We start from the raw sequence: 18929 nt of genomic DNA on the forward strand, positions 1-18929 counted from the left end.
TTCATGACATTGTCTACTACTTTGTTAAACTAAAGTATGGGTGTTTTTGTTTTGCTTTAAGAGTTTTAGCTGAGCTTGGTCTATTTTTATGTTTTTCGTGGCAAGACTTGTGACATGTTTATATTTAGTTACTAGAAAAATAAAACATCCATCTGGTGGTCCTCCACAGTATTAATTTTCTTGCTATTATGAGCTCATTCTTAATACTAACCAAACCCAGGAAATCCCAGGAAATTATTTTTGAGACTATTTTTATCCCTGATTCACTTTTACTAGGATCGTACTATTACTATCATGAATGTGATAAGTCAGATAATCAAGCTGCTTATGGCTTATGTTGTGGCAAGCTGCGAGGAAAATATGCAGCATGCAGGCCTTCACTGGACATAGTGAAACAAATAACCTGATGCATATAATCAGCTAGCTCAAAATACAACAAGGCACAGAGAGATTGAGGTCAGACATGCTAGATTGAAATTGGGGTCTTTCTGATGTATGTGTACATGTGTGGGTAGAGACCTGTTGTGCTAAGTATGAACCAGCTACTCTGGCATGGGTAACAGTATTTTTTTCTTGGCATTTTTTAATGGTTTGGAATAAAAAATATGAAATTAGACATAAAGCACAGAAAAAGTTCAGTGCAATCTATGTGTAAATATGCATATATATATATATAATAAATACTAATTAAGTGTAAAGCACCACTAAAGTGATAATTCTAATTCACAGAATTAAAACATTAAATTGTTCATAGGACCATGTAGATGTTAAATAGTATAGATTGAAGTCTTGTCTGAAGCCATTGTAATGTGCAGATTAATGCTTTAGCATCTGGAATACATGCTTTAAATGTTGTTTCAAAGCTGTGTGCTGCTTTAGATAGTATTTTCTTCTGTGTTGTTCAAGCAGTAGGACTAAAGCAAGTTTAAATTGCTTTCCTGTCTATTATCCAGAAAAGCCTTTGGGAGTATGGGAACTTCTGCTTCATTTATAGTACTTGAAGACAAACAGAAATTTTGACTACCTCAAGGAAGTGATAGATATACAGGATTTCTCTCCAGAGTGTGGTGAAATGCCCTGTGCTTGACTGACTTGAGATAAATGCTAACACTAATGTAAGAAATGCAGGTCTTTTTGCAGTAATGGTGAGCTGACACTTTACAGATCCATCCTTATAGCAGGAATGAGAACATCTACTTTATATTAGATGTTAAGGGAAAACTTTCTTTTCTCAGGGAAATTATTATTTTCACCCTGGTGGAATACCTGCTTTAAATGTATTTTCCCATGAGCAGTAAAATTAGGTGCCACAGTTCCCCAAAAAGTGATTATTCTCTGCCATGGAGAGCCCTGGAGTCCTGCATCTACCTTGGCTGTGCTGGTTCAGTGTTACATCATGCAGGTCAGCCAGCTGGATTCTTGGTTGAACAAAGAAGGTCATTCACCTTTTGTGGAAACACTGTCAGTCCCTGAATAAGAAATAGGTGGTCATGGAAAAAAAAGTAAATAAACCAGACACTAATGTAAGCTAGATGAGTGTGAAATAACTGTTCTAGAAATGGTGTTATAATGCTTTTCACTTCTACAAAAAGACAGGATTTCAAGAAACTTCTTACCTTCTCATGGAGATGTCTGGCAAGATTAACATTGAGACTTCTCTGGTTGTATTTCATTTGGTTTCTCATTAATATTTTTTTTTGCCATATTAGGTAACCTTCAAATATTCTTTTTCCATTTGTTTTTTTCTTGAAGAAGCTCAGCTGGAAGTGACCTCTACTCTTGTGTAAAGGAAGTGTTAATTTTTTTATACACAGTGAGACTTGCACTCCTCTTCCCCCTTTTCTCTCAGTGGTAAATGTTTGTGTTTCTAGCAGCTCCTTTGCTGTGTAGCAAGGAAGTTGCCAAAAGATGATTAAAAATACGAAAATAGAAAATTCTTCTGTAAGGAAAAATATAGTGGGAAAACTTACTTTGGTCCACAATTTCAAGTATTGGTCTTTGCCATAAGATTTAGGCTGTGTCTTCTCTACTCCTGACATTTCTGCGTCTTGTCAGCAGCTACAGAAGGATGAGACAGAAATTGAGGTTGAGACAGCAGAGTAAATTTATAGACACTATTGAGGGAAAAATCTGCCCTGCCTTCACATTTGTTGAACATCAGACAAATTTGGGCCAGTGGTTGAATCCCATCTGCAAGCCTCTATTTCCTCATGATTGATCCATGAGCATCATTTTCTTTTTAAAAAGCATCCATAAAGTCAATATTTCACTTGACTTAAAAGCATATGTATTAAGAATACTGTTAATACCATTCTTAAATTTCAAATGAAGATTGTTGTACTGTTCTCTTTTTCATTTCAAGAACTTTGAAATCATACCTGACTAGGCTGATAAAATGAGTATTCTGCAAAGTTTGATTGTGCTTAGCTGGGAAGTGTAATATCAGCACACCATGGGTGATAGTGGCTGTCCGAGATGCTTCACCATGTGATGATGGATGTTCAGGTTGGAGAGTTTGCACTGAAGTTTATGAAGGAACATAAAAGCAATGAGAATTAGTAACTGTGGCAAGAATAAATCCTAGCATAGATTTCAACAGCCCCTATGTTCCTTAGTGCAGCTAAAGTTAACAGGAGTTTTCTATATATTGCAGGTGTTCATATAATATAAATGCTACCATAAAAGTGCTAGACTTTGTATTAAAACAGGACATACTCACTTGTTCCTTTTACACAAAGCAGTTTCTGAATCTTTCACAATGACCTCAAACTCTTTCTCCTTTTCATCTATTTTTTTCTTATCAAGATTAATTATTCTTTTCTCATGCTTTCTAGCTCTCTAGCAAAAATACTTTTCTGTCTGATTCCTTTGCATGGTAGTAGTAACACCTTTAATTTGTTTTATTCTGTGAAGCTCATTTTCACTTTGCCTTGAAAACAGGTTTTCTGTACTTGTCCCGTTTTTTTCTCAACCAGTTTTAAACATTGATGATAAGGATTGTGAACAGACCTTCAAATGCGGCCTTGTACAGTATTATCATTTAGTATGTTTCCATATTAAAAAAAAAAAAATTCTATCAGTATTTCACAAAGCATTACCCTAACAAACTGGCAGAAACTGTAAGAATTGTTGCATTTTATTACTTTTGGTTTTTTCCTTGAGGCTGTAGATTGTTTCCCAGACTGTTGTAAAAGCTATGACTTCTATCAAATGAACCAGCTAATAATACGTTTGGCAGAAATTTTGAAGCTGACCCTACAGAGATAAGAGAATCAAAATGCAGAGACAGTGTATTGAGACTAAGATACTCAGTATGTGTAGAGGAAACATGGAGAAGTTTGTCAACATAAAAGAGCCCTAGATCATTCTTAAATCATCAGTTTGACCTGAATAAAACAAAGCTCAGTTTTTGTCACTGTACTTTGCTTTTCACAATATGAAAGCTGTGCTTAGCATTGCATCTCAGCTTTTGCAGTATGATTTCATCACAGGCATTGTTTGCATCAGTGTAGTCTTGAGTATGATAAAGCCCTTGACATTGATGTGGCTTATTTGACCTTTTCACTTTGAATGAAAATCTAATTGTTTTTTCAAAAGGCAGAAAAATCCAAAAAGTAATCAGCAAAAGTACTGTTATGGAATAGACTCTTGCAAGCAGGAGGTAGGGGATTTTTATATCCTAAATATCAAATACATCCACAGATGCTTAACCAAAAAGGCACTTCTTTAATGCAAAAGCTGAGTGTGCTGAAACAAAGATAGAAAGCATTCCATCAGCAGCTGAAGATGATGAGCCAGCATGTTCCCTAGTAGACCAGAAACTCAAAACCAGAGAAATACGTTTCATACTGAATGAGCTAAATTTTTGCAGTGACTTAAACTTTAAATATAGTCAGGTCTGTTTCAATCACCAGTTTTGTTTGCTAGACATGACACTGTTCAGTACCAACATGAGTTGGTATATATGGAATCTGCTTTGAAATTATCCATTTCTAGCTTATCTTGAAGAGGTCAAAAACACATAAGCCTTTTCCTGGGTTTTGTGAGTATCTTATAAAGTGGGTATAAAATCTTCATTCCATGCATACAGATTTGCAGCTGATGATGAACTTTTTATCTGTTTTGCTGCAAAATTGAGGGCCTTGTACCTTATATGGAATATCTGTGGCTAACTTTGCCTTGAGTAGTTTTTTCCAGACACTGTTTTTTTGTTAATGGAGAATGTCGTTATTAAGTTATTCTGAAAATCAACTGGAGGGCTTCGTAATGCTGGAAACCTGGACAAAGTACCCAGTTAAAGTAATACATAACATCTAGCACTGCAACCAAATCAAAAAATATGGTTTGCTGAGGCAGTCCTCATGGAAGTGAAAGAGGGCTTAATATGTGGTTTTGCTTTCCTTTCAAGAACTTGGGTATACATTTAATACTGAAACATATTGAAGGGGATAGTTCCTGGAATGATATGGGCCTTCTCTGATATTATCAGTGTACCTCGAATACATTTTTCAGGTCATTGAAAAAAGGAAAACATGTACACCTCTTTAAAAAAGGGTGGAGGAGAGTGCCCCAGGAATTACATGCCTGCCAGCTTCACCTCTGTGCCTGGGAAAGTCATGGAATAGATCCTCCTAGAAGCTACACTAAAGTACAGGGAGTCAGGGAGGTGATTTGAGACAGCCAGCGCAGTTTCATCAGGGGTAAGTCCTGCCTGACCAGCCCCATCAACTTCTATGATGGAGTGGACGAGGGAAGGGCTACAGATGCCTTTTATCTGGATTTCAGGTCCCTTCCAAGACAAGCCATTCTTTGATTTTGAAATTGCCTTTAATCTACTGCTGCTGTAACAATACAGCCTTCAGGTGTTAGAAAGACATTGTATAGAAATATTCTTTGCCTGTAAGTGAATGTAGAATAGAGTAATGCAACTTATGCCTCCTCTCCCTCCTCAGAGCAGGTTTGTCTAATTGAACTCAAATAGGCATTTGTGGGGCATTTAAAGAGCACTGTTTTACCCCACTGACAGTGAAACTCGCTTAATGCAGAAGGTCCATCATAGTCATGAAGAACTGATTATTTGCTGACTTAAATATTATATTTAAATTCTTGAGTGTCTTAAGAAGCTTTTATTCAGAAAGTAAAGACAGGTGATTTTGTTTACTTGCCCAAAACAAGCCATATTTATTGGGAAAGAAACAGCTAAGCAAGAGATTATTTGTTCTGAGTGTGATTTGCTGAATATCATGTCTCCTGACCTTTGATCAGATGAGCATTATTGGAGAGTATTTGGATCAATGGTGGCATATGACATACTTCAAGTATCTGTACAGAATATATCTGATTATAGCAGATTAGTACCTGTAGATGTAAAATGTCAAATCTGCTGTGCATATTTAGGCCTTCCCAAACATCTGTTCAGTGAGATCTGAGGTTGTTGTTTTGTGTATGCTGAGGGTTTTTTGAGGTAAATCTACATTTAAAAAACAAAATTAAAAAGGCCATTAAGGAAATTAGTAGTTTAATGTGAATAGGACATTTGAGATTTCACTTGTAAGGCTTGGTTGAACAAACACTTGGTTTGCTGTTTGTCCGGAAACAACTAAAATTAAATTTTTAAGTAAGTATACATCTGCTCAGCTCTAGAAGCCAAGATAAAACCCTTTTTTCTTAAGCTGAAAGCTGAGAGGTGAGAGCTAAGAATATGGAAAATGAGCACACTGGGTAGAGAAAAGAGCTCATCTGTATACTGGTGAGATTCAAGAACTGAAATTATTTTCATGACTTTCAGTATTTAGCATAAAGTTAAGCTACTGTTTTTCTTTCTAAATGGGACTTGCTTGAAGACTTTTCTAAGTAGCCATTAGAATGTGTAATATTTTGTTGCCATTTGGAGCTGAAAAGTTAATTTCTGCAGAGTCACAGTGTGTAGTACACTAAAATATGGTTCTTTTTTACTCCATTTTTCCCCAGTCCTCACTGGCTGATGTTTTGTCTTGTCACAAGGGAAGAAAACAATGAGATCTTTTAATTTACTGATGTCTTATTCTCTGTGTAGTAATTGATATGGCATTTTTTTATCCTTTCTTTGACTTTTCTTACTTAATTTTCTTCATAAGTTTTTAAACAGATCACTTGCCACTTTCCCAAGATGCTGCTGTTTTAGGCCTATTCAGGCCTTTAGACATAGTGAATGGTAAAGCCTGAGAATGGATATTGCCCAATAAGAGCCCAGAACATGAATTTCAACATTTTAATGTGTTTTATTTCTGCTTCTCATAACATTGTAACTTAGATAACTCAGTAATTTGACTTAACTTTTTTTCATCCTAGCTGTGAATATTTATTGAACATCATCTTTGTGCCTCTGAGCTGCAACTTTGAGCCAAAGCTTACATTACCTAAATTTCTTAGAAACCACTTACAAATGGTAAAGCCTTGAAATTCAGACATCATCAGAACATGGACTATTACTTGCATTAAACTTCTTCATCCATAAAATATTAAAAAGTATACATATTCAGTGGACTATACTTAATGACGTCTTAATCTCCAAGATGCCAATTTTCAAGAAGTCATATGGAATGAGATACTGCCTCTTTCATGTTCTCATTATTGTATGTGGTCATAAAGTGAACATTTTGAGGTAATGTTGTTTAACTATTTCATGACTTCAGAACTTTATTTTCTTTGTTTACAATCGAGTAAGTAAATGATCCAGTCCTTTTTCATACAAGTATTACGTAATATGTGCAAGAGGATTTCAATTTGAGAAAATATTCAAAATGGTAGCCACATCCATTGAAAACTATGTATTTTCTATTTAAATAACAGAATACTGTTTTCAGTTGCAGTTTTCATCATTTTGATTGCTTTCTAAATTCACAATTGGAAAATAAGTTGTAAAAAGAGATGTTTTTTTTAATATGTGTATGTAGTAATAAATGTACAATTCTGTATTTTTAAACTATTTCTTTGCAGATGAATCTTTTGCTGTGTTTCCAGAGTTGTTTTTTTCATTGCTTTGTTTCTAAGGAGACAAGTTTAGTTACATACATGTATTCTTTCAGATACTGACACAACTTTGCTTTTATCAACAGATATATATTGGTTTTAAAATATCAACAAAGTATCTTCATTCTTTGCTATAATTCAATGCAACTTATCAGACTTATTATGATCAAGACTACCATAATTCACATATTTTGAATTTAAGTCTACTATTCTTTGCCACACCTCTTTCCCAGTTCCCTTCCAATGTTTCTTTGACTGTTCCTGATGCAATTCACCTAAGAAATCAAATCCCTTTCTTAGCTGCTCTTCTACATAGTAGCTCAGAAACAGACTTAAAAGTGTAAAGAAAACCAGGAGGGTAAGTTTAGATTTAGTAAAACGTAGATATAGATATTCCCCAATATGACTGATCATGCATAACCAAGATGTTGAATTTGTCTCATTCTTGAAAAAGGTACTGTACCACTGAGGCTTTGGTAGTTTCAGCTTCATAATTTGGAGAAAAGAGCGACGCAGAATTAGCGCTGTATCAGACAATGCGCCATCATATTTCTCTCTCTGTATCAGTGGTCTGGTACATAAGTAATACTTTGACTTCAACGTGATTAATGTTGTTCTTAAGTATTTCCTAAATTGATATCGACAGGTCAGTTTTAGGCTTGTTTCCTTAGTCTCTTTGGAACAGCTGCACCATTTACTTTAGTATGCTAGCATTTTTTATGGTCAGGGAACAGATCAAGGTACTAATCACAAAGACATCTTTATCATCCCTCTAAACTCCCATTTGTTAACTTATTTCTTTTTATTTTCTTCTCTTTTTTTAACCTTAAAATAGATTCCATTATTGTACACATAGACTTCTCTCCTTTGAAAGCCCACAAATATTAAAGCTGTTTATGAAACCAGTGACTTTTTTGTGGATTAATGAGTGTCAAACTAATAAGTAAGATCTCTATTCAGTGTTGTATTATGTTGAATTTTAATTTGACTCTAGGTTTAGAGTTCTGAGATTATGGAATTGGAATACATCAATTCATTCTCAAAATCTCTGTCTCTATATTTAAGTTTATTTAAAATATGTACACATTGCCTTAATTTCTTGATTTTTGTTATTAGTTTCTGTAACTTCCTTAAGATTCTTCTAAATGGATTTGACCCCTTAGCTTAGTTGTCTAGCTTTATCATATATTTGACATATAGCTCAGCATTCAGCTACGAGAGTGGCTCTGCTACATCACTAATACTGCTCCTGTTCTTGTCCTTCACCTTTCTGTGGCTTCCAGTTCCTCCAGTATTCTCTGCCCTCCTTTCCCTTCCATTTTTCATTTGCTGATTTCTTCATTGATGGTTATCTCCTCATAAAAAAACACCTGTTCCGACCATCTCATGTGCTGATTCATTACAATTTTTTGTTTTAATTACAATTTTCACATTCATATATAAATGCATGATCTCCACAAAGTTTAGTTCTGTGTTCCTTCTGTTCCTTTACCCTTCCATTTAAACAACTCTTCATTTAATGGCAATGTCAAAAGTCAGTTACTACAGGCCTTTTACTTGATGATAATATACTGTTTACTCATTTGCAAGAAAAAATAAGTTAATCTGAATAGATGAGGAGAAGAAGTTCAATGAGTGAATGAGTGGAGTAAGGAGTCCCTGAGATGTGGTAGCTACCTTATTTTTAGTGTAACAGTCTGAAGGTGTGAAAAAATAGATTTTGACTATAAAAGCATGAGTCAAGCATATAATTGTCAAGAAAGAAAGAAAGGTTTCAACCAAAGGCCAATGTTGGAGAACAAAAAGAAAAAAAATGTATGTCAGTACTGAATTACTAGAAGCTAGACATTAAGAAAGTTATCTTAGCAACCAGGGGAATAAAGCTGTGAAATAACCTTCCCAGATGACTAATGGGGGTAAAAAAAGAAGTGGCAAAAAAGGCCATTTATTGTCTGGCAACACACCAGACTCTAACCTAGGTCTCAGATGATGTGCTTCATTTAGTTATGAGCTGCTGGTCTCACCTGTTTGGAGGCCTTGCGTTACCAAACCATGCTTCAGGTCCTAGCCGGTGTCTGTCCCCTCTTACCAGTTCATACTGTTTATCTTTCAGGAGGATACTGATGCAGATATGATGGTTTTACTCATTCTCAGTTCATATCTTCTCTAAACTTGAGAGCTTTCACACATGCAGAAGATTCTCATTGTTTTATCTCCATCCTCTCTCTCTGTCCAGGTATCTATCTGATCTAGTCGCTTCTTTTTAATCCTCCAACTCACAATATCTCTTCTCAGTATTATCAATTCATCCTTCATCTCGTGAAGTCCAAGGCTGATCATATTCCTGTTACCTAATGTTTTATCTTGTTTTAGAGTTCTTCAGTACTGTGCTTCACCTTCTTTAAAGCGGTTTCTCTTGCTCCCAGCTCAAGCCATTGGCTCTATCTATGCTGATAAATTAGTCTTTGCTAATTTATCAGCATCAATAATGCCAGTGTGATTGGGTACTGGAACCTGGACTGATTTGGAGACATCAAGTTCAATAACATGGAAAGGAACCATTCACTCATATAGATGTAACTGTTACAAGTCTCTGCTGACCTGCGTATAACCACATTTTAAAAACTGCATGCCATCCTTCTGTATGTAACCTGGTAGATTAATATTCATCTTCTGTTTTCTTTGGTAATACTTGTGATCCCTAAATTATATTGCTAAGCTATGTCTGTAATCACCTTTACATCTATATTTTGTTTATCTCACTGAGAAGTCTTCCTTATTCAGCCTTCTATTTATTTTTCTGCTATTTTATTTTCCCAGCTATCTGTCCTTTGTTACTTCTAATTTGCTAAACAGTATTTTCTGCAAAGAAGTATTTCTCCTTTACTCAGGTATTTTTTGTTAACTAATTAAGAATTCAAGATTAAAATTGTCAAATAGAATCTGAAACTTCCTCTTGCTGATCACTGCAGAGCTCATGTGTCCTTCAACTTGAATTTCTTTAGTTCTCACTTTCACTATAGGAACAGCAAGGCCTACAGATGTTCTCTGTGTACCATTTTAAAGATGTAACCTTTTCTTTCTGTCTCCACTTTGGTCCACGCTTTCGTCCTGTTATGATTCAATTGTTGCAACATCCTTCTCTCTGACCTTTGCAAATTCAATATTTCTTTACTCTCATCTAGATTCAGTTCTTGCTTCAAAGTTAATTTCCTACCCCATCATTTTGTCCATCTTTTACATTCCCCCACTGTCTCTCAAGTATGTCTTTGAGCTCAGACAGAACCTAAAGCACCCCCCGACAGGTCGAGCTTTCATCTCAATCTTGTTGGTATCACAGATTTAACTTAGCAGTTCACCTACCTACTTCAAAGTTGAACTTTAACCATTTCTCTACCTGCCTTTAGGCATCGTCATGGCCTAATGCTACTGTATTTCTTAAGTCAGAAATTTAGATCCTTAGTTCCTTCTATCATGAGCCCTAACACTCCTTCAGAAAACTGTCCTTATCATTAGTAGTTGCCCTGATGCCTTCAGAATTTACTACATGTAGTTTTCTTTGCCAGCCCCTTGCCTTTCATATTCTAATGTGTAATATGCTGCATCCAGCATAAAATGTATTTCTCTGGGTTTCGTAGTCCCTACCCAAATCCTACCTGAAATAAAACTCAATAAAACTTGGGGCTTGTTGAGCTCAAACAGAACCAAAAGCACTCCCTGACAAATCCACCTTTCATTTCAAGGTTTATTGAAGGCATTATAAAGGAGGAAGGGACTGAAACAGTGAATGCAGAAGCTGAATAACTTTTACTTTCTGGATTCCATACTATGATTTTAGTTCTTCCCTTAAAGCTGCCTTTGACTGCAATGCAGTAACTCACATGGCTTGGAATAAGCCATAAGACTGTTTTTTCTCTTCTGTCCTTCACTTGACCTGCAAGGACCCAGTATTAAAAAAGGCCCTTTTCTGGATTGTCTCCTGAATGTCCATGTTTCTCTTGTACTGAGAAGCTCAGAACTGGGCTGCACTCCAGGTGCGGCCACGCCAGTGCTGAGTGAAGGAGATCACCTCCCTTGACCTGTTGTGAATACTTTGCCTAATGCCACCTAGGATACAGTTTTCCTGCTTTGCATAGGCTCATCTATAGCTGTTGAATTAATTGTTGTCTTCTTCTTTGACAAGTTTGGTTGGGGCCCGATAATAGTCTTTCTTTTTAATATGATCATTTGGGGCAAACATCCTTCAGGCATTTTAGTGTAACCAGTAAATGTATACACACAGTATTTACATTCACAGAGGTATCCTAGCAGGTGGTGTAGTCCAGACCATTTTCTAAGATTGGCATTAAAATTTCCTGTTAAATCTTCATTGTTGAACAAGGCACCAATTTTCATTTTTTACTCTGATTTGCAATGGGCCCAGTAATTGACCTAGTTCTTTAACCTACTTTGTATTCTTTCCTGAATTCTGATTATAAACTCAATACTAACCCTTTCCAAACAAAAGCCCATAATGGGTAAAGAACTAATATTTATCTGTTCACTGTTAGTTGCATCTCTCATACTAAACTTATGAGCAATACCTGATCCTTTCAATGCCTCTGAACAGTGTACTAGTATACTAAACCTTTCTGATACTTGATATGTTTGTTTTCAAAAGCACAGATTTTTGCATCTGCCTAATCTGTTAGCTGTTTTCCATCATTTGTTCTGTTTGTTGGTTTTATCTTACTTCTGCACAAACAGGGTCCATGTGGTTGCTTAGTTTGCCAGGTCTCCATTTAAGCAGTGAGCATTCTATTACAGCTTGGACAGCTGACCCCAACTGGGAAAAGAGATATCCCACAGGGTCATGCTCAGTATATAAACCTGGGGGAAAGTTGCCTGGAGGGCCACTGCTTGGGAGCAGGCTGAGCATCATGTAGTTGGTGGTGAGAAATTGCTGTTCAATACAAATACAAATACAAATGTATTGCCTACTATTCTTGAGTTTTATTTATCTCTCTCCTTGTTATTTTTTCTTTTCATTACATTTTTTTTTAAAAAAAAATTATTTTATTTAAATTGTTTTCATGTTCTTATCTCAACCCATGAGTCCATGAGTTTTCTTACTTTTAGCCCTGCAGCTCCCCCAGTTCTCTTTCACATCCCACTGAGGGGACAGAGAGTGAGGTGTGTGTGGCACTTAGTTGCCATTTGGTATCAAACCATTACGTCAGTGCACAGATGACCCACAAAATCATGCTAGCTCTCAAATTACTGACAATTACCGAAATTTGCAAAGTGGATGCTTAGCAATCTCACCACTAACCTCAAGTACATGAAACTTCTTTTGGTTTTATTCCTGTGTCCACGGCCAAAAGCAGCACATCTTCTGCAAGATGTTCAGCATCAGGCATTTGATGGCTGGGGGATATATGCATCTATGCTAGTAAAATTAAGTTTGGGGCCTGCAGCTGAACTGTGTTCCAACTATACTGTGTTCCAATCTAGATCTGTGTTTTGAAAGTATCATAAGCTCAAGCCAAAATTATTACAAATGTCTGTTCTTCTCTTAAAACCAATCTTAGGAACAGCCTATGGCTTTACTAATATTTTATAAGCTCACATTGGAATATGAAACTAATGGCTACTGTATCTACTAGTAAATTAAACAGTGTGAAGGCATGGGCCCAAGTACTGTAACTCATTTACTTATATGGTTGTGTTGTTAGAAAATGCCTTGGCATTATTATCACCTTTCACTTTCCCAGGTAATTCTGAGATGTGATTTAGTTGTTACTCCAATATAGGAACCAGTAGGCAGTTTGCATGTGGCTCACCTCTCTGGTCAGTGTTTACTGGTATGTGTGGCCAGTCTGTGCCAGCTGCCCTTGGAGCCAAAGGCTGGCACTCTTAACTGAGTCACAGAGGTGTAGACAGTGTATCTGTTCTACAGCAACTTTATAGAAAATGCTTTTATTATGAGATAAATGTGCCATAATTAAAAATGGTTTTATTGCTCTTTCACTATGGTGCTGTATTATAGCACACCCAGGAGGCCATAAATTCACTCTAGTTTATACCCCACAAAGTCTTTTATCTGTAGCAGTGGTCCTTCACAAAATTTTCAAATCATTATGGTATGTAAAGATGAATAAAATGGAAGGAAATTGTGGTAAGAGTAGTTTGTCATCAAGCACATGCCACACCTGTGTATGCAGGAGCATTGAATATATATGCTGGCTACTGTACTAATTTGTCTTCAATCAATGGCTACTTTGCTTGTCTTCAATCAAAATTTCTGTATTTCTGTTTTGACCACAGTGTGTATTGAAATAGCAATAACAAATAAGGATTTTCCACAATGTAGTTTGTTTTTCTTGCAGTGTGCATACTCATGAATCTCAATGATTTTAGTATCATATGCTGTATGTAGCACTGTAGCACCATCTTGTGTGAGCTGCAAATGTCGTTTCTGTATATGCATTCAGCAATTTTCATGTGGAATATAACAATTTTATTTAAAACCCTTCTATGTAAAACTGAAATTGGGAAACGAGAACACAAAATACATCTTCCTTATAATCCATGTGGTTTCTATGTAAGATTTCTTAACAGTGCATTCATTTAAGGTACCTCTCTGTTAGGATGATACATATAGATATGAAGCATGGGATGCTGAACTTTGCAGGCAAGATATATGCATTCTGTCTGCATTGTGGTACAAAACTACAGAATTAAAGGAGAGAAATTGGAAACTTTATGGGAAATGAAATTAAATTAAATGATAGTATGGGAAAAGTGAGCTAGGGAAAATTAAGTGGAAATGGCTGTGGAAGAGCTGACAGGAATAAAGCTGAAAAATGCTTTTAAATGATTGCACATAGCAAATGGGACAAGGACACAGAACTGAACGTTCATATTCAGCTGTACTGCTTTGAGTTTTCTGTATGTTTGGAAAAATGCACGTGTGTAGGGACAAAAAATGGGAAGGGAAACACATAAAACAATTTTGTTCATATGACAGAGAAAACAATAATTGGAGGCATGTTTGTGGTGCAATGAATACATTCCTACCCTTTGATATCTCACATATGGGTCTTTTTTCCACCTTTTCATGCTTTAATTTGTGTTGTGTTTCATTTTTCTTCCTACTTTTACAGAGCCAATTTCAGAATACTCAGCAGTTTGTATAAGAGGAATTATAGTCTTAATGCAGGTTCAGCCATGGAGGTGGTAACTATTAGTTACTTACCATTGCTGGGAGTCCAGTATATCATAGTGGTCTTGACACCTCTTCTTTTGAATGTAATGAAAAGAACCTGCTCCCACATCACTTTTACCACTTTCACTCTTTTCTTTAGCTCTCTCAAGTATCTACTTTGTCCATATATATTTTAGGCAGTTTTAAATACATAGTAACTCCAATTCTATTTGAGTGATTATTCATTTACATGATGGAAACACATAGGTTTAAGAACTGAAAACATAGGAGTTTTTTGCCTTCACTGTAACATATAAATATATTTTACCTATGTGTGCTGGCTGAATGTGGCATAGGGGTAAAGCACACCCCTTCTTCCTTTTTATATGGAACTGAGTCATAACTGTTTCCATTCCATGGCATCTAAAGTGTCCTGGGCCACAGTATTTTAGGACTATTCTTCAGTTAATGCTAGAAGTAAAAATGTTTTACTTCTGTGGGTTTTTCTATGATTTCCTCAATCAAAAAAATCTAGCCTCAAACCAACACTGTGCATGAGAGCACTTCATACCATCCCAACTGCAACAAGTGCTTGGATTCTTGGAGGGAAATCATGTAATTGCTCAATATTCAGTCTGTCAGGGTTTCAGATGAGACAGTAAAAGCTATTTGGAAAAGCTGCAATGCTGCTTTTTTGGTAAGAGTAACTGGTGGAAATATGGACCTGATAAATTTGGTTTTATTTTCACAGTAAAAGAAATAGATTTGTATGATTTTAGATCATAACTATAGATAACAGGTGAGAGGTATTGTGTGATCAAGAAAGATGGCATTTGACTTCTCTGCAATCAAATCTCTCCCACCTCATGGCCAAATAATTTTCTATTAGTCTTTGATAATTGCCAAAAATGCAGATCATGAAGAGAAAGCACTAACCTGTAAAACATACGTATTGACAGATGCTGGGAAAAAAACCCCTGAGGTCTTTATGCATACATTTGTAGTCCATTGTTCTTCTCATTGTCCTCTTTGGTTACAGTTTGTGTTTTGTGAGCCTTAGGGAAAGGAATTTTTCCTCTTTCTTTTGAAATGATAAAAGCAACCAGAAGAAAAAAATCTGTGGGTATCAGTTTCCAAAGACAGACTGCAAAAAATAAAACACCAAAAAAACCCCAAAAAACCCCAACAACAAAAAAACCAAAAACACAAACAAAAAACCTTGTATCAATGCTTCTCTCACCACACTTTCTAGCTGTCTGCTTGCAATGTATAGATTAGTGAGAGGTTGGGTTTCCCCTTTTGCAACAATTTTGACAGCAAGCAGGTGCAGCTAATTTTAAAAGCCTTTAATCTAGAACGCTTGAGCATTTAGGCAGCCATCATGTCCAAATGAGCAATACATCCTGAAATCTACCTGACTGTGTAATTATTTCCTCTTAACTAATCTTCCATTGCACCTTCCATTTTTCACTGTGAGGTTCACTCATGTGAGGAATTTAACTGTTTTCTAAATCAACATTAATTTAATGCAACTACATCCTATAGCTCAGACAGTACAAGGAATTAAGAGAAAACATAATTATTGTTAAACTGAAGATACTCAGATTAAAAGTCCAGTGGTAATAAAAACTGGCTAAATAATAAATATTGGTTAAACTTTTCTGTAGGCATGCAGGACGGATAATAGTATCCAAGATTTTGATAGTTTTAAAACTACTTTAGAAGACTCATAGCATGATTCCAACCCCAGAATGAAAGAGTTATGTAAGAGACTGGTGTAAAGAGAATGAAAGTCATTTGTATATGTGGTTGAAAATACTGCTTTACAAACCAAGTCACTTCTGGTGCATCAGACCATAATCAGTTTTTTCCACTGGCACATTTTATGAGTTCTGTTTAATGTCTGAGATACACCGAAATCCCAGGCACTGCATAACCCATGGAACAAGAAGGGAAGTGCTGTGGATATTTTGTATTTTGCTGTCCTATATCCTGAATTTTGATTAAAAAATCAAATTTTCTCCTTTGAGTTTTGCCGTTTCCGTGAAGAAGGTGTCACAGAGAACACAAACCAAAACTCAAACCTGAACAGTGGCTCTAATAGCAGTCATTCAAGAAATGTTCATGCTTTCCTCAGTGCACCATTTCTGTTCCCACTGTCTCTGACCATAAGAGGCATACAGAAAATTGGCTGCTCTTTACTTTGTATAGAATATTATGTTATTATACTGATAGGCTGAAATTCAAATTTCACTTACCTAAGATTATAGTGGAAATGGAAGGGATTTTTCATTAGTGGTTTATATGTTCATATAGATTATTTTAGTGTCTTTTTCACCCCTTTCTACTGTAATTTAAGAATATTCTATTTAAGAACTTAATGTATGTGCTGACACTAGTAATTTCCTTTAAGTAATTTCCTTTTTATTTAATTTCTTTAGTTTCAGATAACTCTTCGAGTGATCCAGTAGAAGTTACAGCACTTTATTCATTTGAAGGACAACAGCCAGGTGACTTGACTTTCAAAGCTGGAGACAAAATCACAGTGACAACTAAAACAAATTCCCAATTTGATTGGTGGGAAGGAAGAATAGGAGGAAAAACTGGCATCTTTCCAGCCAATTATGTTGCTATAAGTAACAACTAAATTTGTACAGAATAAAATGTTGGGGCAGTAATATATTTACACTGAAAAATATATTTTAACTTTTCCAATTTTATTAAAATAATATTTTTGATCAATACTATTCTAATAACAAAATTAAATGCTTTGAATGACCATAACTTTCCCTAAATTTATTTCCTAAGTAAACAGCAGGTGATAGTCAATTTATGAGAGTTTTATTTTTGAGCAAATTGCCCTGTAAAAAGTTACCCAATTTGTGTATATTTTCAATTCTGTCATGATATATGGATTAATTTTTTACATGAGGGAAAAATTGGAAACAGTTTAGAATAAGATATGTTGAAAAAAATGTTTAATTTCTATTAAATTGTAATTTATGGTCATTTCTTTAATAAATGCTCTTAAATTTGCTTCAAACCATGTCTGAGTCAGAGTTCTTTACTTAGTAAATACTTTTTTTCACAGGTATGGCAGATAAAAGTGCATTCATACTTTATTTAGGAAAAAAAAATATTTTTTTTTAAAAAAATCAGTAGATACTGCGGTTTTTTAATAACTACTTTAGGTCTGGTCTGTAATGTTTCTTATTGTTAGGCATACAAAGATCTTTTTTAAAACAACTTTGACAGTTAAGCAGTTCAGCTTCTCTGATATCTTGTCTTATATTGCCCTCACCTTTGGAGAATTTAAGCACTTCTGAAAATTTGTGTAGTAAAATGCATGAATAATCCCTCAGAAAGCATATAGGCTTATCCTTGATTCCTGTAGGAACTTGTTCTCTCTATCTACAAGACAGAGAAATTTCTGGTTCACAAATGAGCTTGAATTCTTCCTGCTTCTTCCCATTTAAAACTTTTTGAATCTTTAAGAAAAGAGCAATATAAAGTAAACTACAGATTTATAATAGTAAGATAGAGAAGATATTTATGTAGGATAGATGTGATAGTAATGTATAGCACTATCATTCTCAGATTTTAACTTAATTTTGAGTATATTCAATCAACTTCATTTTGCAGATAAAGATGCTACCTTTAAAGTTGATGTGACGAATCAGAGCAGAGGTCAGAATGAGACTTCGGGTTTTTTAGAACCAGTTCAGTTCCCTTCTCAATGCTGAATATGCTGGATATGCCTCTTATAGAGAGTTAATGACAAGATGATAATTATGCTTCATAAGTCTCAGCTTTTCCCCAATTTAAAATGTATTAAGTCTTTGTTTCTTCTATGAGGGCCAGAAATTTAGTATGTGTGATCTTTCCAGCAACCAAGTTATAGTTGATCTGTTATGCTCTATTAATCTATCAGGTAATCTTCAGCTTTAAGTTGTACCATCAGAATGGTAAGGCTAAGCCTAGTGTAGATGAAGACTTAACATCAGGAAGTTATTCAGTTCTGCAAACATTTCTTTTTGTCAGACTGGGCCAAAATACATTTGATAAAGTTGAACTGAGACAGAAGAGACTGAAACCATAGTCAAATGCATTTACAACCTTTCAGTGAAAATTCTTCATATGCTTTGTCTCATGATTTAGACAATCTGTCTTCAAATAAATACTGCCACCAAAGAGATCCATACTTCTTGCAAATGTTTTTTAGTGAGTATTTCCAGCCAGTGGGAAAGAGTTACCAGTTTGAGGTGAGAAAGTAGGTTCTGTGTTTACCTATCTTTGACAGACTGCATCAATTGCTTCTTAAGCCAGAAAACACCAAATAAGCCACTATCAGGACTCAGTGAACAGGATTTATAATAGTGTGATAGTCCCAGAAGCTAGATATTGTCACATAGTCACAAAGAATAACTCCTGCATTTATGATATCCCATTGCTGCACTTTAGTGATACACTATAAGCTGAAGCATGCACTAGCAGAATTCTGCTGTAATACTTCATTACTTATTTCCAGAATGCTGGCTGCTTTTTCAGCCAGTGTACTTGCCTTTATGTGGAGTTGTTAAAGCTTCTTAAGTCATCTCAAGTGTCTTCTTCTATGAAACTGTCAGAATTTATGAACTTGCACAGTAAAATCTTTTTATTGTTTATGTAAATTCAGTTTCTTGGATTGTCTTAGCTGAGTTTAGGGAAAAATGAGGATTTTCTAATCTCAGGA

The 18929-nt window shown here is 35.4% G+C and overlaps 1 protein-coding gene across 1 annotated transcript in view; it reads left to right on the forward strand.

Annotated features, from left to right (window-relative positions):
* SH3YL1 (SH3 and SYLF domain containing 1) overlaps positions 1-17240 on the forward strand; it is a gene marked incomplete at its 5' end in the record, with an annotated part of 46827 nt that extends 29587 nt beyond the window's left edge. The window contains one exon of the mRNA XM_086869220.1: positions 16639-17240. Coding sequence (XP_086725346.1) covers positions 16639-16844 — 206 coding nt within the window. The remainder of the gene's footprint in view (positions 1-16638) is intronic.
* Between the last annotated feature and the right edge of the window lie 1689 nt (positions 17241-18929).

Source organism: Cyanistes caeruleus, chromosome 2, assembly GCF_971803275.1.
Source record: "Cyanistes caeruleus chromosome 2, bCyaCae1.hap1.1, whole genome shotgun sequence".
Lineage (NCBI taxonomy): Eukaryota > Metazoa > Chordata > Aves > Passeriformes > Paridae > Cyanistes > Cyanistes caeruleus.